At 38.3% G+C, this 23252-nt stretch overlaps 1 protein-coding gene across 1 annotated transcript; it reads right to left on the bottom strand.

Moving 5' to 3' along the window:
• Window positions 1-3445: 3445 nt before the first annotated feature.
• Window positions 3446-14178, bottom strand: LOC120742785 (obscurin-like). The gene is made up of 16 exons (XM_040046226.1): window positions 14169-14178; window positions 13589-13852; window positions 13212-13487; window positions 10565-10831; window positions 10190-10465; window positions 9733-10041; window positions 8480-8737; window positions 7674-7922; window positions 6368-6487; window positions 6193-6208; window positions 6022-6113; window positions 5747-5794; window positions 4960-4975; window positions 4280-4371; window positions 3546-3627; window positions 3446-3455 (listed from the first exon to the last, which is right to left on the bottom strand). The coding sequence occupies exons 1-16, from the start codon at window positions 14176-14178 to the stop codon at window positions 3446-3448; spliced, it is 2385 nt and encodes a 794-aa protein (XP_039902160.1).
• Window positions 14179-23252: the final 9074 nt, after the last annotated feature.

The raw sequence follows: 23252 nt of genomic DNA, 5'->3' as shown, positions 1-23252 counted from the left end.
CTGGAAACACACACACGCACACATGCAGTCTGAGCAGAAGAAAAGCTGCTCTGGAAACATGAGCAACAGTTTGACAGGTGACCAGAAAGATGGTGAAGCTCAGCAAACACGAAGCAATTTGATACCAGAACAAAAGAGAAATGTCTCCCAAGAACAGCAACGACTTCACAGTTTAAAGAAGAGCGATGATTCATAACCATCAAAGAGCAACTCAAGAGGATAAACAGAAGAAAAGTGATTTGATTGGAGAGGAGAGTGATTCTCAGAGACGGTCACTGAACAGGAGACGTGACGACTTTCAGGACGCCTCACTGACATTCATTGATGCAGATGATGATTTGACTGTGACTAACCCGAAGATAACAGTTATATTTGTTACCATTTATGATATTTTGACTCTAAATGATGTATTTTTTATTATCGTGAAGCATTTCTAAAACCAGTAACACTGAGATTTTATCCACTTCTGTCTGTAGTTTTGTGTCATGGTCACAAGTCTGTGAAAACAAAGTGAGTGTAATCTCTAAGAGTTCAAACTTAAGTGCAAATTAAAATATTTTGATGAAAAAAAACCCATCAGAAATGTTTACATGAACCAAATCACAAAAACTGGAAGATGGAGGATGGAAAACATGGAAAACAATCAGGTACTGAGCAGAATTAATGTGTGGAAATGTCACATCAGGTGTTCAGCATTAAAGGGGACATGAAACACTACATGTATAAATGCTGATGTACATCATGGAGCCCAGCTCTCAAAAACTGACACAGATGTAACTCTGACTGTGAAGCTTCATTTAAGAAATAAGTGCTTAGAGTTATAAAAAGATGTTCAGCGCCATCTTCTGTCAGTACAGAGCATCACATCACCAGGTCAGTTGGTTCGTTTCAGTCAAAGACTCACATCAGTTTATGTTAAGTAACTAATAGCAGAACCAATAACTCAGTGAAAATAAGGACACTAAAACTAAACATCAGTTTAATGGGGTCACTGTTGTGCTGCTCTCAGCTGCAACAATGAGTTTTATGTTAAAACGGAGGACATACTGTCTGCTTTCACCGTCTGTCTCTTTAGCAGTAAGAGGTTCTGCGCTGTTTGGTTAGCTGCACTGACACAGGAAAATCCAGCTGTTAGCTGTAATGTTCAGGTCTGTGAAGAACTTTATGAACGAGGACTTCATGAAGGAGAGTCTGTTTGACATGTTTTGTGAACTTTACGTTCTTATTTCTTAAATCCAGTTTCACAGACAGTTACATCTGAGTCAGTGTTTGAGAGCAGGGCTCTAAGATGTAAATTATCGTTCATACATGTGGTGTTTTTTAATGTCCACTATAAAGGACAAATATAATTTCATGCATTTGAACCTGTTTTACATACAAGAACATGTTTGAGTAAATATTTAACTATTTTTCACGTAGAACCACTTAACAGTGTCCCAGCTGTAGATCTTCTGTCGTGAGCTGAGAGAAGAAGTGTTTCTATAATCTGCTGCAGAGGACTGTGGAAATGTTTGCTGCATAAATCAGCAGCTACAAACACTGAGAACCTGCCTGGATATCAGCATAAGGACGTGTGTGAGGGGTCACTGGCTGCCCCTGTGTCTGTCCCACCTGTGTTGGAGAACAATAAGGTTTATTATGAAAGCATTGTCTCCCCTTGATGCAAAGTGAAGTTCTGTTTTGTGTTTGAGTCTTTACAGGTGTGTAATGTTACTGTACCTTATAGGATTTGTTCAGAAGGCGGAGACAGACTCTGTATCTGTGTGGACGAGGAAAGCATCTGGTTTTACTTTCATGTAAACATCTGGCCTCAGACACATAACTTATCATTTGTAATTTGTTCTGTGTTGTAAAGATTTTTTTTGCAAAACATGTGAAGCTGAAACACTTCTCTATCTTCTTCTGTATCAGTAAAAAAACATTAAGACCTCTCCTGGGAACTGACAGTGACTTGAAAAAGTATCATACCCTTTGAACGTTTACACATTTTGTCACCTTACAACCACCAACTTAAATGTTTTTATTAGGATGTTCTGTGATAGACCAACACAAATAGTGCAGAACTGTGAAGTGGTATGAAAATGATACATGGTTTTCAAAATTTTAAGCAAATAAAACTCTGAAAAGTGTGGCATGCATTTGTTTTCAACCCACCTTCGTCAATACTTTGTAGAGACACTGCTCGCTGCATTTACAGCTGCAAGTCTTTCGGGGTTTGTCTTTACCAGCTTTGCACATCTACAGACTGAAATGTTTGACAATTATTTGTTGCAAAATGGCTCAAGCTCAGCCAGACTGTGAACAGCAATTTTTCAAGTCTTGCTACAGATGCTCAGTGGGATTTAGGTCTGGACTTTGAGCCATTCTAACACAAGAATATTCTTTGATCTAAACCAGGGGTTGGCTGGTGTCCTGCAGGTTTTAGAGATCACCCTGGGTTTGCAGTTGTAGCATGCTTTTTCCATTTTTGGATGATGGATTGAACAATACTCCTTGAGATGTTCAAAGCTTGGGATATTTTTTTATTACCTAACCCTGCTTTAAACTTATCTCCAACTTTATCCCTGACCTGTCTGGTGAGTTCCTTGGTCTTCATGATGCTGTTTGTTCACTAATGTTCTCTAACAAACCACTGAGGCCTCCACAGAGCAGCTAAATAGGTGACTTCTGAAGGTAAATGAATGCACTGGATTTTAATGAGGGATATCAGAGTACAGGTGGCTGAAAACAAATGCACGCCACACTTTTCAGATTTTTATTTGTTTAAAATTTTGAAAACCATGTATCATTTTCATACCACTTCATAATTATGTGCTACGTTGTGTTGGTCTATCACAGAAAATCTCAGTTTAAAAAAAGGTGTCAAAATGTGTAGAAGTGCAACAGGTATGAATACTTTTTCAAGGTACTGTAAGCTCATGCTTTGTTCAGATTGATCAGAAATGTCCAAGTGACGAGTTTAATGTTGAAGGAAGTGATCAGAGTAAAATACAGCTTTATTATCCACTTAGCTTTGGTCCAGACTAATAATTGGCTCTTAGTGCAGTGGCACTTTGATATCACTGTAATGTGTTGTCATGCTAATAATGCCAGTAATAGATTACTTTGGCTTGCAAAGCAAACGTGTAGCTTACAAAGAACGATGAACATATGTTTTAATTCTTCATTTGTTTGGTGTTTAACTGTTTTCCCATCTCACTAAATACACAGATTTAAAAAGGTGAAAAGAACAAAATAATACATTTGAATAAATGTCTGTGTTTTCTAACATGAGAAAAATGCCGCTGGACCTAACTTATATTAATAAGTCCACCCAAAATTAATTTCATACTAATTAAAAAAACTTTCCAAACCAGGTTTTCTTTTTATAAAATTAACTTTGGTGTACTCACTCTTAGTTCTAAGCTCTTTAAACTCAATAAGAGAGGAGGTGACGTCATCGTATTCATCTGAACCTGAAATGTTCATATTTTTATTTACAGGTTTGTAAAAACATATCACATGAAATTAGTTTCATTAAATCAAAAACAAGTTTCATCTCTAACTGCTCTGTGATTTTCAGCACATATACTGTACCATTTCTGTTGTTTTTCACTTGTGTGACTGATTCATAGACGTCAGCAGTACCTAAAGAAAAAACAAGCCAGGCTCACATTAATCATTTTATTACAGTTACACTAAAGATCAGAGCAAAAACAGAAACACTGTGTGAGTCAAAACCAGGACTGTAAGATCTTTAAATGTTCTTTAAAAAACTGCTGAACACAAACTGAACCTGATAAATGTTCGTGTTAATGGAGGTTTAATAAAAGTCAACATCCATCCATCCATTTGCTTCTGCTTATCCTTTTCAGGGGCGCTGGAGTCTATCCCAGCTGTCATAGGTCGAGAGGCAGGCTACACCCTTAATGTGTGTGTATGTGTTAGTCCCCATAGGGAAATAGTTCCTCTGCATTTAACCCATTCACCCAGTGAAGCAGTGGGCAGCCACCAATGCAGCGCCCGGGGAGGAGTGTGTAGGGACGGTACCTTGCTCGGGGGTACCTCAGGGTAGCCGTTCAGTGGAGTTGAACCCCCGACCTTCCGATCATGGGGCCACCACTCTACCTACTGAGCTATCCCTGGACAGGTCGCCAGTCTGTCGCAGGGCTCACACACAGGGACAGACAACCATTCGCACTCACATTCACACCTATGGGCAATTTAAATTGATCAATTAGCCTTTCCCCACTAAAAGTAAATATTAATAATGATAATAAAGATTGTTTTAAATACTGACCATGTTGAAGAGAGTCGTACACATGAGTTTCATTCAGGTTGACTCCATGATTTGTGGAGGAGCCCGGACTGTGACTCTCAGACTGGATCGACCTAAAACAGGAAATAAACACAATTGTCATGGTCCTCGGTCTTTTGACCCAACGGTTTGTGTTTTTCATTATTATGATCTTGTGTTTGTTCTGTTTGTGTACTGGGGTTTAGACTTTTTAGTTCCTAGAGTTTGGTTTCTGTGTTTCCTGTTTAGAGTCTGCACCGTGTCTCTGTGCATTTCCTGTTTTATTGTGAAGATCCATGTCTTCTGTTAGTGTGTTCAGTTTATGTTTTCCCCTGTCTCGTCAGTTCAATTTGGTTCAGCTGTGTCTTCCTCCTGTTTGCTATTCCTCGTTTTCCTCTGTGTGTATTTATAGTGTGTGTCCTCGTGTGCTTGTTGCTGGTTCGTCTGTGTTCTTTCCCTGCATCATTCTGTGTTGTCCCCCGTGTCTCCCTGCATCATCATTTTGCCTTTGCTGTTTCTGTTTGTTTCACCTCTTTATGAATAAAACTCATTTGCATCTCAGCTGCCTGCATCTTGGGTCCTAATTCTCAGCCTCCACTCATCTGCCACGGCAGACGTGACAGCAATAAACTCAAAAGCAACTGATGTTTGTTTAAAATAATAATAAAAAGTATTTTACCAACCTGGTGAAGCAGGAATCTGTAAGATAAGATAAGAATACTTTATTAATCTCAGAGGAATCTAAGTGGTCACAGTGGCTCAAAGACAGTAAGAACAGTAACTGACTAAAACTAAATAATATAATATATCACAAAGTATGAATAATAATGCACACCACAAAAAGTAGAGAAGTTCAATTCTGTTGTACCAGCTGCAAATAGCAGCATTTCATCGTGTAGTCGATGGATGTTAGTAGCAGCAAGTATAGAGTATTGCACATTGAGATATTTACAGACACCAGTGTGTGCATGTGTGCTTTCACATGATGATGTATGTTGTAGAGTCTGACAGCAGCTGGAAGGAAAGATCTCCTAAATCTCTCCTTCACACTGTGGGTGCAGCAGCCTGTCACTGCAGGAGCTGCTCAGTGCTGTCAGAGTGACCTGCGTGGGGTGGGAGGTGTTATCTAACAGGGGTGACAGCTGAGCCACCATCCTGTCACTGACTGCCTCCACTGGGTCATGAGGACGTCCCAGAACAGAGCTGGTCTTCTTCATCAGACTGTTCAGATTCTTTCAATTACAATTATTAGGTTTAATTGTTTCACTGATATTTTGTGTCATCAGATCAGAATGAATGTTTGAATATTTAAAGTGAATGTAGTAAATAAACTCTGTAAAACTATCTAATAGTGAAATGTTCATATTTTATTTACAGGTTTGTAAAAACATATCACATGAAATTAGTTTCATTAAATCAAAAACAAGTTTCATCTCTAACTGCTCTGTGCTTTTCAGCACATATACTGACCATTTCTGTTTGTCACTTGTGTGACTGATTCATAGACGTCAGCAGTACCTAAAGAAAAAACAAGCCAGGCTCACATTAATCATTTTATTACAGTTACACTAAAGATCAGAGCAAAAACAGAAACACTGTGTGAGTCAAAACCAGGACTGTAAGATCTTTAAATGTTCTTTAAAAAACTCGTGAACTCAAACTGAACCTATTAAATGTTCATGTTAATGGAGGTTTAATAAAAGTCAATATTAATAATAATAATAAAGATCAGTTTAAATGCTGACCATGTTGAAGAGAGCCGTACACATGAGTTTCATTCTGGTTGACTCCATGATTTGTGGAGGAGCCCGGACTGTGACTCTCAGACTGGATCGACCTAAAACAGGAAATAAACACAATAAACTCAAAAGTAACTGATGTTTGTTTAAAATAATAATAAAAAGTATTTTACCAACCTGGTGAAGCAGGAATCTGTGAAAGAGACAAATGTTATTACACATGTTTGTCATGTATAAATTGTTCCACTGATATTTAGTGTCATGAGATCAGAATACATGTATATGTGTGAATAATTAAAGTGTATGTAGTAAATAAACTCTCTAATACAGCATGAAAAGAAGAGGCTCTTACACTTGGACTGTCTGCAGCGATACAACAAGAGCAGGAGAATAATAATGAGAGAGACTCCACAAACCAGTCCAACCATCAACCACACAGGAGATGAAGAGCTGTCAGCTCCAGACACAGTTACTGCAACAACAAACAATAATTAATTATTAATAAACTGTAAAAGAAGAACTCTGAGAGCACAAATCTCTGCTAAGGCAGCTCACTCTGTTGACAGCATTTACTTTAAGGAAACAATATTGTATTTTCAGTGTATTTATTTTGTTTTATTTGTACTGTCAGAAGTTTGTAGTTCAGTAAAAATAAGTCCAAAGGCAGATTTGTTTCAACATGACAACAAGAGCAGATGTGAAATGTAGTGAGGTCAGAGGTCAAACAAATTATAATTTAAAACTTTATACAGTACTTTCTATATGTTGACAAGACACAACACCTTTGTAAGAATCATAGTTTCTGTGTCATAAGGATTTTTATTTAGTCATTAAGTTGACCTTGAAGACCTCGGTGGCTGTAGCCAAATGTTAATGGATAGTTAACATGACTGCAGCTCGTCAGTGAGGTAACCAGGCAGGTCTGCTGGGATCCTTTCTAGGAAAATAAGGTTTGTATGCTAACAGATTTTCCCCTTGTTTCAGTTTCTTCCTGCTTCAAGATTCGTTTTCATGCCATCATTCACCTCCAGTCAGACGCCTGCCACCTTGGATCATTACCCCCCTTTTCACCACCACCGCTGCCCCCCTCGGAGCCTCTTCCTCACTTGCCTGCCTGCCCATCGTTCAGCAGTTTCCACAGACCTTTGCTTTATCCACTAAACCCAGCTAGTCTGGACTCCAAGTAAGGCATTGTTGCAGCCACTTGTCACATTCCCTCAGATTTCCTGCCCTAACTGCTCTCTCCTCTCCCACAGATCTGCCGCCCTCACACTGTTATGTCCGCTCCTCTGGCCTGTCTCTCTCACCTGAGTTAAGATGTTTTTGTAGGACTCACTCCTTAAGTTTAGGTTCATTTATGTTTTGTTCTTGTTGACTGAGTCAAAGCTCACAATCTGTTGTGTTAAATTATTTATCCTTTGTTTGAATAAAGAAACTGACTCATTACATCCTCTGCTGTTTTCACCTGAGTCCCACACATAAGTCCTGAATCACAACAATATTAAACCTGACAATATAGAGATATTACATAATAGTTTTATAAAGTTCTGACTAAATAGACTCAGGTGGATTTAAACATTAAAAGAGATAATATGATGTTATTTCTCAAGCATGAAACTCATTTACAGAAACACATCAAATGTTTTGATCCTGCTCACCTTTAACTGACATCCAGCTCTGTGCTGACTCTCTTCCTGAGTACTGACACTTGTAGAAACCTTCATCAGACTTTGACACTGCAGAGATCTTCAGCTCCCCTCGGGGATCATTTTGAATAAGTTTGTCATTGTGATAGAAAAACACATTGGAAAGTATTTTTTGTGTTTTCAAACTGCAGCTCAGATTAACAGAAGCTCCCTCAGTCACAGGATGAACAGGACTCACCAGGATAGGAACATTACCATCATCTGTGAAACAATCACACACAATTGTTTCAGTCAGACCAGCTGGTGCAAACTTTTAGAAAAAGCTGTGAGTCGTGTCTCATGATCTACATGCAGACCTGGTTTTCTGAGTGATTATGAGGACTGGAAATATAGTTGGGATGTTCCCTGCAGGAGTCAAATTATTGACGGTGACATTATTGAATGGTTGAAGGTGAAATTGTAAATGTTTGTATGTTTGTGTTATTTTGCATGATGTGTTTCACAAATTTCTCTGAATTGAGACATTAAAGGTTCATCTAATCTGATGACAGAGATGTTGAGCTTTGTTGAGTTTTATTCTGACAGAGAAAATAAAAAATACTGTTGGCAAATTATGACAAACTGGATTATGAAAGGATGAAGAGAAATTAGACCAACAACCAAGAATATTTTGATGCTTTGTTGCCTGAAATTGTCTGAAATTCTCATTTTTGTTTGTTTTGCCACATAGAATTACTTCACATAGAGCAAAGCTGAGACAAATGTTCATGTGACGTCTAAATCATTCAGATCCAAGAAGTAAATGTATAATAACATACTCTGTACAGTGATGTTGACTGCACTGCTGAACTCTCCTGATCCAGACTCACACCAGTACACTCCAGTATCTGACTTTGATGTTTTGAAGTTACATGTGGATCCAGTCATTCTCCTACAGTCAGAGAGTCGGCCATCCTCAGAGAACTTCCTCACTCTCCACTCAGTGAAGTTTCCCTCACAGGTCAGTGAGACAGAGTCAGAGGTGAAGTGTTGCACTCTGTCAGGACTCACTGTGAGAGACGCTGCTGAATGAACATCTGGAAACAACATGCAGTGAAGAGACAAAGCTCACAGATGTTAGGATTCAAAATATCACAGTGAAAATATTTGTTTGAAGCTTTTGTTTTGAAAATCAAATTTAATAGTTCAATGTGATAAAGTGTTTGTTTGGTGAGACAACACTGAGTCTGACAACAAGCCCTGAATCACACAGACAGTCAAATCAATGGAAAACAAAGGAGCCGAATACTGACATGTTTAAGATGATCTAACCCACATGCTTTATCTGCTGGCAGCTCATGTAGAGCTTGGTACAGGTCATGTGACATCATGAGCTTTGAGTCATCACTCTCAGCATCATCTACCTGATACAGATCACTCTGAACACACTTCAGTCATTTGCTGTAATGTTTCTGTCATAATTCTGTGATATTGTCTGTTTCACAGATTCCTTCTACAGTGAGATATTTTGCAGCAGCAGGACCAAAACTAAAAACCTTTGAAGTATATTTTAAATGAACAATAACAGCAGCTGTTATTTGTGACGTCTTCTTCTAGCGTCCATCTGTAGTCAGTGTTTCTCTTGTATTTGTCAGAGCTGTTAACCTGCCTGCTGACATCTTTGTTTCTTTATTAACTATATTTGACTTTTTTTATCTGAACACCTACCTGAGCACTAAACAAAGAGTCTTAACTGTGTAAATCCTGTCTGTGCACTAAGTAAAAATAATCAGTACAAACAGTAACATGAGTTTAAATATCAAAACATTTAAAACCTCATAGATGTCTTTTGTTTTTCATGTTATCACATTAAATAAAAACTGAAAAATAAGAAAAGGAAACAAAGAAATTCAGTTTGGTTTGATCACAGAGAGAAAGGAAAAGTTCAGTTCAGTTCTTCTTTTGGGGAGTTTTAATGTACACAGATGTCAGTTGTTGTCATGGTGATGAGATTTTAATGGTCTAAAACTTGGTGAATAAAAATGATGAGCTAACATGAGCTCATTGAAAGGACAGAGAGAAACAAGCTGACCTGCAGACCAGACAAACTTTGGTTGACTGTGATCAGTGTGATACTCTGGGTCTCCTCTTCCAGCTCTGCACACATATCCTGCTGTGTGTGTCTGTCCATGAATGATGTAGGAGTCCTGTGCAGTCCCACTGCCATCAGGTAGCAGCTCATAACTGGAGGATTTATAGTTGAATGTTTTCAGATCAGGAACAGCTTTATACCAGTAGAAGCTCCATCCTGCAGACGGATGTTCAACCTCACAGTTCAGAGTTACTGAGGCTCCAGGACTCAGCCATGATGGAGACACAGTGAGGACAGGACGGGGTTCATCTGTTCAACAAAGATTTTCTCTCAGTGAACATGTAGTACAGTCTCTGAACAGTGAGCTCAGTTTATACAAAGAATAATAATCTCAGTCTATATGAACAGAAACACATTTTACAAAGTGTTCAAACAGCTTAAAGCAAATATGACTTACTGTCAGAAACTGTCAGTGTGACTGAATCACTCCACTCTGTTGTTTCATGCTGTGAACTTTTCATTCTGCCCTTACAGCGATAGTTTCCACTGTTGGATGATGAAGCAGATCTAATCCTGTATTCATTTAGATTTGGAGGTTTTCTGATGCTGTTTGTTTCCCACTCATAATCCCACTCAGTGTCTCCTCCATGGATCTCACATCTGACAGTGATCATCTCTCCTCTGTATATCTCAGACCAGTTTGGATACAGAGTCACAACAGGCCTGTTTGACACTGTTAATGTTCAAGAAAGTACAATAAAAACACATGAAAGACAAAAGGTTCAGTTACCATCAGATGTAGTGCTTTGTAGAAAGTTACATTTAAACTCACCAGTTGTGTCAATCCTGACTGACTGACTCAACTCTGTGTAGTAAACTGGTTCTCCTCTTCCTCCTCTGCAGCTGTAGCGTCCTCCCTCTGAGACACTGATTTGTCCATTTGTCACAGGTTGATAAGATTTCCCATCTCTGTACCAGTAGTATTTCCATCCAGATGATGATGATGATGATGATGATGGGCTCACAGAGCAGGTCAGGGTCACACTGCCCCCTACTGGAACAGCTGTCCTATCAGCTCTCAGTTCAGCCTTTGGTTTCGCTGCAGTTCAGTTTAGAACAAGAACATAAAAGTAAAAATGACTGAATCAGAACAATTTAAAGATGGAAACATATAAATGATCAAATATCATGAAACCCTAGTTAAGATGAAACAAACTGTGTCACACATAATATTCTGTATTTCTGTTTTGATCAGCACAGGGATTATTTTTTTATATTTGCCTTTGCTAAAATTACACAAGTACAGCAGCAACAGAAAGGCTGAAAAACAAAAGAGTGAAGGTTTCACAATTGTTGAAACAAAGTTCAGAGCTAAACTGACTGAAATGCTGTGGAAGAACCTAGAGAGCGATACATAAACACATCCCTACAAACTTAAATGACAGTGGGCCAAAATACGACTGCTGCGAGACAATAGAGCAAAGTGGGGCAGGAGAATGGCAATAGAGCGTATAACACTATCTAAGCTGTACTATCAACTATAAATGAAGGAACGGTTGTACAAAATGCTGCAGCACGTCTTTTAACTGGAACAAAAGTCTGAGCACATTACCCCCATTTTAATTTCACTCCACTGGCTACCTGTACATCTTAGGATTGTTTTTAAAATTCTCTTATTTGTTTTTAAATCTCTTAATGGCCCCCCCCCTACCTCTCAGAGCTACTCCAACCATATAAACCTGCCCGTTCCCTTAGGTCCGCCAATCAGCAGCTCCTTAAGGTACCGAAAACTAAGTATAAATTTAAAGGTGATCGTGCTTTTGCTGTAGCTGCTCCAAAGTTGTGGAATGATCTGCCCTTGCACGTTAGGCACGTCTCTTCTCTTTCTGAGTTTAGACATTTTCCTAAAGCATATTTAATCACTGAAGCCTTTGGCACTGATTAAAGGGGTTGACTCAGTTTGTTTTAACATGTTTTCATTTATTTTAGCTATTTATTTTTATTTTATCTTATTTTATCTTATTTTTGATTTTCTTTACTTTACTTGTGCTATTTGCATGTACAGCACTTTGTGAACTCTGGTTTTATGTTAAAGTGCTTTATAAATAAAGGTGGTATTGTATGGTAAAATAAATAAGTACAAAAACAAACAAACAAACAAAAAAAGATGGCACCTGGATCTGAATGTATTTTGAACATCTGAGAATTGCTCCTAAATGAATGTGAGCAGTTATCATTTCATTGGTGTTATTTTGTACTTCTGTTTTTGGTGTATTGTTCCTTTATCACATGTACCAGTGACAGCCAATCAGTGTAACCACAGCAAGCAGGAGAAACCTGAGTGAGGGGAAGAGATTCAACAGCAGAGCAAGTTGTGAACAGATGCATTTTTATTTCCAGTCTTTGACAGTGATGGTGTCCAACTTCAGTCCTTGTGGATAAAATCTGTTTGATGGAGTTTGAATGAGGATTTGGTGAGTCACAGTTGGTTTGCTTTGGTGTCAGTTAGCATGCTATGTGCTTGTTCTTTACTAAATCTGATGTTGAAGCCTCTGATAGCTAAGATGAGACCTAGTATGTGTGTTTTATATTCTTTTGCTGTGGAAGCTGACATTTCCTGTTGCACAGATGTGTTTAGGCCACACTAATACACACAGTCAACTTCACCGCTGACATTGCAGGGAGCAGTTTGGATGTGATTTCCAGCTGAGCTGTTAGGAATGCTGGAATAAGACTTCAGTGTTTGTGTTGCAAAACAGATCAGGTTTATTAGCCGAGTGCAGATCTTGGCGCTGAAACCTGAGACTGTTGAACCTCGATGGTGATCCACGCCTAGGAGATGTGAACTTCCACTAAAGTCTTCTGTTCCTGATGGATCAACTTGTCTAGAGATCAGGAAACTGACTCACACTTCTGAACTGTGATACGACTCCACCATAATCTCTGTTGCTCCAACACACACAGGATTTAACAAGAACTGATTCCACACCAGACTGTGACTGTGGAAGGTTCTCTCTGTAAATCTGTGGACAGCTGATTTTGTGCGTTCAGTGTTGTAATTCCATTCATTGTGTTGGTGTTGTACTGGTAACTCACTGTGTTACTGACTATTCCTAACCAGCCACTCTGCAGGTCCAGTGAGTGACTTTTACTTTTATTTATATTATTCTATGACTTTGATTATAAATTAATGTGCACTGGAAGGTTTTTCTATATTTCAGTTTTCTGTTCCCCATAGACAAAGTTCTGCTCTTTGGTCTGTTATTTTAGGGCTGCTAGTTGTAAAGTGCTCGTGTGAACTAAGATTCTAGTTTTAGCTATCTGTAAATGTCTCCAGTGCAACAAGAAGATGACCGGAGAATAAAAACAAACATTTCATTCAAAAGCACGAAAGAAACAGCTGCAAAGCTTTAAGAGAAACAAGTGTTTTCACTTATTTTAATAAAACAGATAATCTGGATGAAACATCTTCAACTTACTGTGAAAAACTGTCAGTGTGACTGAATCACTCCACTCTGTTGTTTCATGCTGTGAACTTTTCATTCTGCCCTTACAGCGATAGTTTCCACTGTTGGATGATGAAGCAGAGCTAATCCTGTATTCAGTTTGATTTGGAGGTTTTATGATGCTGTTTGTTTCCCACTCATAATCCCACTCAGTGTCTCCTCCATGGATCTCACATCTGACAGTGATCGTCTCTCCTCCGTATATCTCAGACCAGTTTGGATACAGAGTCACAACAGGCCTGATTGGGACTGTTAATGTTCAAGAAAGTACAATAAAAACACATGAATGACAAAAAGTTCAGTTACCATCAGATGTAGTGCTTTGTGGGAAATTTAAAGTTTGAACTCACCAATTTTGTCAATCCTGACTGACTCACTTTCCTCTGTGTAGTAAGTTTGTTCTCTTCTTCCTCCTCTGCAGCTGTAGCGTCCTCCCTCTGAGACACTGATTTGTCCATTTGTCACAGGTTGATAAGATTTCCCATCTGTGTACAAGTAGTATTTCCATCCAGATGATGACGATGATGATGATGGGTTCACAGAGCAGGTCAGGGTCACACTGCCCCCTACTGGAACAGCTGTCCTATCAGCTCTCAGTTCAGCCTTTGGTTTCGCTGCAGTTCAGTTTAGAAGAAGAACATAAAAGTAAAAATGACTGAATCAGAACAATTTAAAGATGGAAACATGTAAATGATCAAATATCATGAAACCCGAGTTAAGATGAAACAAACTGTGTCACACATAATATTCTGTATTTCTGTTTTGATCAGCACAGGGATTATTTTTTTATATTTGCCTTTGCTAAAATTACACAAGTACAGCAGCAACAGAAAGGCTGAAAAACAAAAGAGTGAAGGTTTCACAATTGTTGAAAGAAAGTTCAGAGCTCAAACTGACTGAAATGCTGTGGAAGAACCTAGAGAGCGATACATAAACACATCCCTACAAACTTAAATGACAGTGGGCCAAAATACGACTGCTGCTGCTGCTGCGAGACAATAGAGCAAAGTGGGGCAGGAGAATGGCAATAGAGCGTATAACACTATCTAAGCTGTACTATCAACTATAAATAAAGAAAATAAATAAGTACAAAAAACAAACAAACAAAAAAAAAAACGGCGACTGGATCTGATTGTATTTTGAACATCTGAGAATTGCTTCTAAATGAATGTGAGCAGTAAAAGCAACTTATCAGCTGACCTTAGAGTTCTGGTTGGAGTTTGTTTAGTTAAAAGATCAGAGACTAAACAATCATTATAGCCTGACTGCTACCAAAATAAAGCATATTACACTAGCCTGGATGAAATAAATGCATGAATTACTTTCTCAAAGTGAGCAGATGACATAACGAACGTCATTTTTGCAAAGGCCCTCAGGAGGCAGAGTCTGGCTTTTACAACACAATTTATTTATTTCTCAAATGAGAAACTGTCATCAAAGATCACCTGCAGATTTTTTTCAAAGAGAGTTCTGAACTTTTTCAGAGGAACAAGGTTACACTTAAGAGCAAAACGAGGGTCTGAAGGTTCAAATAATACAATCTGTTTTTTGATCGTTTACATTCAAAAAAATGAATTGCCAACCATGATTTTATGTCATCACAGCAGTCTAGCAAAACTTTTAAATAGACTGTAAAACTTTTTTTAATGTCATCTGTTGGAAGGGTGGTTTATAGGAGTTTGATGGGGAGCTAACATAAAAAGAGTTAGAATGCTGATTCCAAATAAAAGTGTGGAAATAAAATCCTTGTTTAGCTTGAGGAGATGATAAACAAGCACAAGAGGAGACAGATCCACCATAAATAATTATAGTTCAGAGCTGCCATAAATATCAGCAGTGAGGTGTTGGCATATAAAAGGGTTAAAACAGATGCAAGACCTCTGCTGTGACCAGGTTCCTGCAGGAAGCTGCCTGTGACTGTTGCAGGTGGTGAGAGCTTTCAGTCAGTGAAAGAATTAAAACCTTTTTAGTTCCACCAGGTCTCAGCACAGAGACACATTTTAATTGGCTTTGCTTTGTTTAAAAATGTATATCCAAAGAATTATTTAGGTTATATTTGCCACTATTTAATAGCATAATTACAAATCTTTAAGCAGTAAAAATGTCTTCTGCACCATTTTATAGAGAAGAATTTAAATTTCAATCATTAAAAATAAAAAGAATTAATGAATGGTTTGTACACATGTCATGGGTCTTGTACAAAATTTTAAAAAAATTAAAAAAACAGTACATCTATGCAGAATATTTATCCATGTCTGCACAGCATTATTATTTTTAGGATTGGCATGGTTTGCAATATTAAGGTGGTCTCTGTGGTACCAATGAATCCAGGTGTGAGGACATAAGATGTAAAATAGTGTCTTTGTCTTTAAAGACTTTATTTTTTTTATTCTTATTTTGATCAAAACTGATCAAATAAAAGTATTTCATAAGCAGACTGATAATTTTGACTTTGAAAATCAACAATACATTTAAAAAAATAAATTAAACCAGGTGATTCAATGATCTTTATATTCCAGTATTTGCTTTTTTTCTAAATCTTTACATTTACATATTACACATTTCCAAACATATAATCCATCAGTCATCAGTTAGCTGTTGTTTCCTAACAATGCTGTTAAACCTCCAGTGATGGATTCAAAGCTGGAGGCTGCTCTGCTCTCATAAACTGAATATTAGTTCATAAATGGTGAAATACAAAGTTTTCGTGTGGCATCAAAGTCAAGACTAGACTGGCAAAGAAAACTAAGAGTAAAGGTTCAGTAACCAGGAAAGGAGCACAAACTGTTTTTAAATCACTCTAAAAATACAAAACAGCACCATGAACTCCTCTGTGTCTGTAAGTGATCTGAAGACTGAACAAAGGTGAAACGATGTACTGAGCCTAATAATTAATAATCTGACCGATTTAGTGCTTTAAGTACTGGTGATTAGTGAATACTGATTTCCTCTACAACTGGGAGAAGACCTTTTTCAATTCTCAAAGAATTAGTCAAACTCATCAGTTTCCTGAATGATGACAGAACGACTTTCAGTTTTGACTAAACTTGTGTTTCTTCTCCTTCCTCTGCAGGTGTAGATGCCTCCATCAGAGACAGAGATTGCACTCTTAGAGCTAAAAGAGATGATCTCATTTTTCAGATGAGGTTTTTCTGAACAGAGTAATTCACATCACAGGTCAGTGTCACACTGCCCCCTGCTGGTGTGGTTGTGCTGTCTGCTGTCAGAATGGCCTTGATTTTAACTTCTATAAGTTAGAAAAATATGAGGCTATTATTGTGGTCCTTTTAGTGGAAGAAGGAAAAACCCACCACATCTGCCACACAGATGTTCCAGCTGCAGTTTTATTTCCTACTGTAACTGAGACTCAAATACAAGGTGAAGAGCAGGTGAGCCTGGCTGAGTAATACGCCACCTGGTGGTTTGTTCTGAGTGTGACAGAAACCCTGAGCCTGTGAGTCTGAGCTCAGGGTTAATGAACCCTTGACTAACAGAAAACCTTCCACACTCATCTGTGGATCTGTCACAGCAGCAGTGCAGCAAAGGTCACAAGTAATAAAACAGACAACAAAGAGAGCAGGTGAGCTGAAACTTGACCACATGTCTGTATTTTAAGTGCTTCAGGCAAAACTTTAAGACTTTCCAGCTGATAATATCTGTGCATACAGATGTTTTGACATATTTACAAACCTGATCACACACACAGAGATAATAAAATGCACACGAGGGTTAATATATATACACATGACTTTGCTACAGTAAAATCTCCAAACTAAGCTACTATCATAGAAACACCAAATTAGAGAAAAAGTATTTTGTGTCCATTCTTCCAGTAGAGTCCACACACTTGTAAATATGTGTCTCTGTAACAATGAGTGGAGTGCAGAGGTGTGAACTCAAATGCAGGAAGCAAAATAACTTAAATAAAACTGAACTTTAATATCTAAATAGTCTAAAAATGGAAACATACAAAGAATCAAAATGTAAAACTAGAAATAAATAAACTGTCAATAGAAACAACTAAGAGATGAACACACGTGAGTGTTCACAGATGCTCTGACAAAGACTGACAAGACACAGCAGGACTATTTATACATGACTGGGAATGAGAAACAGTTAAAAACAAACAGGAAAATCATAAAAGAGGAAGAAAAATAACACAAAGGAGGAAAGAAAACAAACCTTTAAATTAAAGAGGAAATATTTTTTTAAAAAGCTAAACAAAGATGAAGAAGAAGCACTCAGAGTAAAATGATGAAACCATGACAGTCATAAATGAATAAATCTATATCAATGGCACTTTGTCGAGTTTGTTTTACTTGTTACTCTTCTGTATGTGAAGTCTTATTCATTTATGACTTGAACAACTTTTTTTTCAAGAGGACACTGAGGCAGACAGCACACCATGACACTATAAATAACTGAGAGTAAAAATTCATAATAAGACTGATTAAAGTCTTCAGGCAGGACTTTAACTGACTGATCTGTGGTTGAGTCTGTTTTCAGATTAGAGTTACCTGCATTTACCCTCATCACGCTGTGCTGTAATAAATTAGATTGATCCTCCAGTTCATCAGCATCTTGTGAATCATAACTGTGATCTGTGAGGATGGACAGATAAATACTCATGAAAAGGAAATCAGTCAGTTTCAAGGAAACAAACTCTAGTAAATGTAAAGTTTGTGTATCGGCTGAGTGAAACATCTGCTCACATGGTTGCACTCTTGATATGATCATTTTAGTATTTTAACCAATAAATGCAGTGGAGTGTGAGCTGTATCATATACAATATTTTGTCCCTCAGGTTATTCTTGAAATATAGTTTGTTTCAAGTTTGTTATATGACGGGTCACATTTATTCATCTGCTTCATCCTGGTCCGCTCATGTCAAAGTCCGCCATCTAGTGGTTAAATGGAGGAAGTGCGGAGTAATAATGGCTAGAGCTCCGTGTCTGTGATAGTTCTGCATCTGCTGCTCTTGAGATGGGATAAAGTGTAAGTTTGGGGAGATGATGGATTGTTTCTACATATTAGTGCTCTGTCCTTCTTGTGGGTCTGTGAAGTTTGTTACATTACTACTGTAAGCTAACTGTTAGTGCTTTGTTTTGCCTGTTAGCATAAAACATGTCAGCATGTGGTATTTGTATTTACGTCACTTGACAGGCTTTGTCCATTTATTGTTAATGTTGTGATCTTGCATTGGTCATGTGACATGTGTGCATCTACACTGAGATTAAATGTACCTGCTCTGTTTTGTTGTTACAGTTTTACAGACTGAAAGTGGTACAAATGGTACATCAGCAAAAGCTCTGAAGAACGCCACAGTCTCCACATGGAGCGCTTACTGAAGCCATTTATGTTTAACTGCACAGGCTGAATAGAAGCATTGAGTCTGTGCAGAAGATAACATGTAAACACAGGGAGGATATTATTGAGCACATTATAGGAGATAACAGCTACATATATGAACAGGAAGAAAATAATCATTTCTTACCTTCAGCATTTCCACAGATGACAGTACTGAGCACTAAAATAATGAATAAAACCTCATCAGACATTATACAACTGACAAGATCAAAAACAATATAAAGTAAGACTTTCTAAAGATACATTTCCAGATGAACAGTAATCACCAAATTTCTGTGCTTCTGTTTGTCAAACAGGCTCAAACATAATAACTCAAACTGTTGTAACACAGTGTGTAACTATAAGTGATGCAAAAAGCAGCAGCGTATCAAACATTTAAACACTTAAAGAATCACAAGTCTGCTTTGTTCCAGCTCTCAGGTAAACAGGTTAAAGCAGTGACTCACTGTAATTCTCACAGATCAGAAACATTTTCATTAATCGCTGCCGTTCAAACAATGTCAGACATGTACTTACAGAAAATGCCCATCATGCAGAGCAAAGAGTGCCCCATCGTCACATCCAGCCTGCTGCACTCTGATCCTCAGATAATCAAACAGTTTTAGTTTGCAGATAAAGAGAAGTTGTGTTTAATATAGATACAAAAAGAGTTTTTCTACAGGCTCTTATTCTGATTGGTCTCTCTGTGCTTCCTGCCGTTACACACAAAACTCAAACAGCTCCTGTAGCTTTGACCGCAGCAGTTGGTTGACATGTTTATATTTCCTGTCCACTGCAAACATAGAAGCTTGTTTCTTGTGTTGTGTTGTTTCCTTTTTCTATAATATACAAAGTTGTTGTGTTGCTTCATGTAAGTATGTTTTGCCCTTTTGGGGTATTTTTTGGGTGCAATATCCACTAATATTTGTCTCCTGGCAGGTCTCTGCAGACTGGGAGTCACTGAGAGTGAATATACCAAAACAGCTTTTCTACTTTGGTGCCTGTATTTTCACTAAAGCCTTTAAAAAAAAAAAAAAAAATATATATATATATATATATATATATATCCTTTTGATTGTTTAACTGCTGAATTAAAATTAAATTCTTACTTTAGGCTGCATTAAAATGTTTTTATTTTATTCGACTCTTAGCTGAAACATCATCATGCAGTAATATAGTGAAAAAGGCTCCTTTGACCTCAGACCTGTGAAAGTTTCCACCTTGTGGTTAAATTCTGGTTTTAAGTTTTGTGGAGACCCAAACACAGGAAATGACTCAGTGTGTGGCTGACGTGAGACTAAAGACCTTTATGTTTCACCAACTAAAGAACAATTAAATTCATAGATAAATTCAAAGTTATATTTATTATCTGTTGTCATTTCAAAGTAAAGCAGGAACTCATTTATTCTGCAGACTGTTCTTTGTCTTGCTTTGACATGTATGTGCAGATGCACACTGACCTCAGCCTCTGACTACATGTAAACACAATAAAATAAAACAAACTGATGATGTGAAACAATGATTGAAACACTGTAATAATGATGTTTGTGTTGAACACCACATGTTACCAACACAGATCATGTGATTGTGTTCAGAGTCAGTTCAAAAAGCAGACCCACATGCTAAATGGTTCTTATACAGCACTTATTTTACTCTTCTGAGTGCTTCACACAACTTGTAAATGGCCTGTATTTATATAGCACTTTTCTAGTCCCTAAGGACCCCAAAGCGCTTTACATATCCAGTCATCCACCCATTCACACACTGGTGATGGCAAGCTACATTGTAGCCACAGCCACCCTGGGGCGCACTGACAGAGGCGAGGCTGCCGGACACTGGCGCCACCGGGCCCTCTGACCACCACCAGTAGGCAACGGGTGAAGTGTCTTGCCCAAGGACACAACGGCCGAGACTGTCCGAGCCGGGGCTCGAACCGGCAACCTTCCGATTACAAGGCGAACTCCCAACTTGTGCATTCACCCATTCACACTAGCACATTTTTCTTGGTGCTTTGTGACAAACATTCACACACATATTCACACTCCGATGGATGCCTCAGAGAGCAATTTGGGGTTAGTATCTTACCCAAGGATATGTGATAAGCAGACTAGGGGAAGCCAGGAATTGAACCACCAACCCTCTGATCAGTAGATGTTCAGCTCTACCGCCTGAGCTACAGCCACCCATGCAAAGCAGGACTCAGAGTACCAAACAAAGGTGACCTTTAGTATGAAGCTGATAGTTTCAGGCCTCGATGGTAACAAATGAAGAAAACTGAGTTACAGATAACTGATCACAGGCACACAGAGACTTACCTGTGGGTCATCACAAAGTCTTCCAGATCACAGAAGTTTCAACTTACACTTTCCAGTCAACATAAATAAATAACAGACTTAAACACTGTGTGATTCCACAGATGTTAATCTGTCCAAATGATTCAGTGATGTGTAGACTAATAGATCAGAAGATACTGTGGTGTATTACCTACAACATGACTGTAGACGGATCTTATCATAGTTATTCCTGAAAGACTTTTACCTTTATTTTTACTCATGTTGCCATAGTAACTTTAATCTCCGAAGACCTGAATTCTTTCATAGCATTTTTATTTCTCTTTGCTATTTGGGCTGATTGGGACCTGATGAATGTAATAACAAAGAATTACTTTTTACTTGATTTTGCTCTACAAGGGCCTGATATCCACATATGGGGACATTTGTTTGAAAATTCGATAGAACAGTGGCAGAATAATGTGCTCGTGAGTGGATATCAGGTCCTTGTAGAGCAACATTTAGTATGGTCTAGACAAGACAAAATGTGATGTCCACATATGTGGAAATGTTCTTCCTCATTTTAACTCTGCAGGCTGATGAAGGAAACAACAAAAGATCATTGAGGTTTGTTTCAGTGCAGAGATGGTGCAGATAAGACTGCAGCTCCGTGTGAACTTGCAGTTATACAAATAACAATGTTTACACAATATTTTCCATCATTCACGTCTTTTTGAGAAGTAATCCTTCCTGTCACAGTCTGATCTACAGGTCAGAGTCTAAACACTTTCTGCATATGTTCATGGTCTCAATCATTAAACCTTTACATCTTACTGACATGTAAATATTATAAAGTATTGTCCTCATCAGGGTATGAAGAGGACAATAAAGTGCAGTGTGCTTTAGGACCTTATGTTTGCTGGATACTGATGGCTTAAAATAAGACACTGCTACACACAAAACTGTTGTCTCAAACTACAGGCTGCATTTCCTCTTTTGCATGTGGTCGAGACGAAAATGAGGCCGTTCAGTAAACCTGTGGCAGAACAGACAGTAACCACCAACAACCCTTCACACACATATCGGCACTGTAGCTATTCTGTATTGTCATTTTTGCGGTTTGATCTTAATGTCTTTAAATTTCATACACAAACAGATGTCATGGTCCTCCAGTCCTCTCTGACTTCTGTCAGTGCTGTTGTTGTTCCTCTCTCTCTCTCCTGCTGTCCTCTCCACCTGGGTGGTGCACCATTCCAGGTTCCTGCCTTTGGCCAAAGCAACTGCTGCTCATCATCCTCATCCGATGCTTAAGGTGGTGGCTGAGCTGTAGGCTTTGCTGGATTGTTGTACTTAGCTTAGTTACTGTAACCAAGACACAGAATAACTCCAGCTTTTTTCATTGTAGCTGAAGTCCGGGACAAACTGTTCCTTTTCACCTCAACACGAAACGCGTAATATTTTCTCTGAATATGAGATGATTCAGTTTTTTACGGGACAGTTGGCAACTCTACTAATTAACCTTATGAACAAAATAAAGTCCAACATCAGTAACATCATAGCACCCACCCAGCTGTATAGAAACTCTGTCATGCTAGCTAGTACGCAGTACGAAAAGGTCAGCATAACGAAAATAAACTCCACCTAAACTTGGTTTATATCTGACCCAGATAGACTGCAGGTCATAACTTCTTACCTGAAGTTCAGTTCACACTCGGACCGGCGGCCGCCACGGGTCTCTGCTCCTCCTGCCTCACCTGCTGGCCTCCACCACTTGCTAATGGTACTCAATCTGTGGAGGCTCCATGATAGCCACCACACGAGTAACGAGCCTATCTAAATCCCAGTAACGATTAACACGTTCCTGATTTTGGCATAATAACTAGTTACCGTGCTCGTTACCACAATAATAACGTAGTTACTGTAACGCGTTAGTCAACACTGGTGAGAGCTTTGTGACGTTTACCATGTTTGGAGTCTCAAGTTAGTTTGTTGTCTTGTGTAGTTAGTGTGTAGTGTAGTCGTTTTGTTTTGTGTGTCAGTTCTACTAGTGAACGTCACAGTTGCTGTCTTAAAGCCACCAAAGGCAGACTGCAGTGTAAACGCTGAGTAACACACCTGCTGTCAGACCTGCAGGATTTATCCCTGTGCTGTTCTCATCTGTGTTATAGTGACACAAACTATTTGTTGGAGTTGCATAAATAATTTGTTCTCTTCTTACTTGATGCAGAACACCTGATTGTTCTGTAAACAGTTTTAAATGGTTATATAAAAAAACGTCTGAGCCTTGGCTGCATTTTTAGGTAAATAGTACCATATAACTTTGTTGTTTGCAAAACTTGTGCATATTTTTAAAAAATGTACAATTTGTATTTGCATTTCAAGTTATGAAAATGATTCG

This window comes from Simochromis diagramma, unplaced genomic scaffold (assembly GCF_900408965.1).
Source record: "Simochromis diagramma unplaced genomic scaffold, fSimDia1.1 OVJJ01000388.1, whole genome shotgun sequence".
NCBI classification, from domain to species: Eukaryota; Metazoa; Chordata; class Actinopteri; order Cichliformes; family Cichlidae; genus Simochromis; species Simochromis diagramma.
This window is presented reverse-complemented; position numbering and strand designations above follow the sequence as displayed.

Coding starts and splice junctions, on each gene's coding strand:
- LOC120742785 (XM_040046226.1), bottom strand. Junction 7,923..8,479: donor AGTCAACATCACTGTACAGA/GTATGTTATTAT, acceptor ATTGTTTCACAG/ATGATGGTAATGTTCCTATC. Junction 3,628..4,279: donor GTACGACTCTCTTCAACATG/GTCAGTATTTAA, acceptor TTTTTTCTTTAG/GTACTGCTGACGTCTATGAA.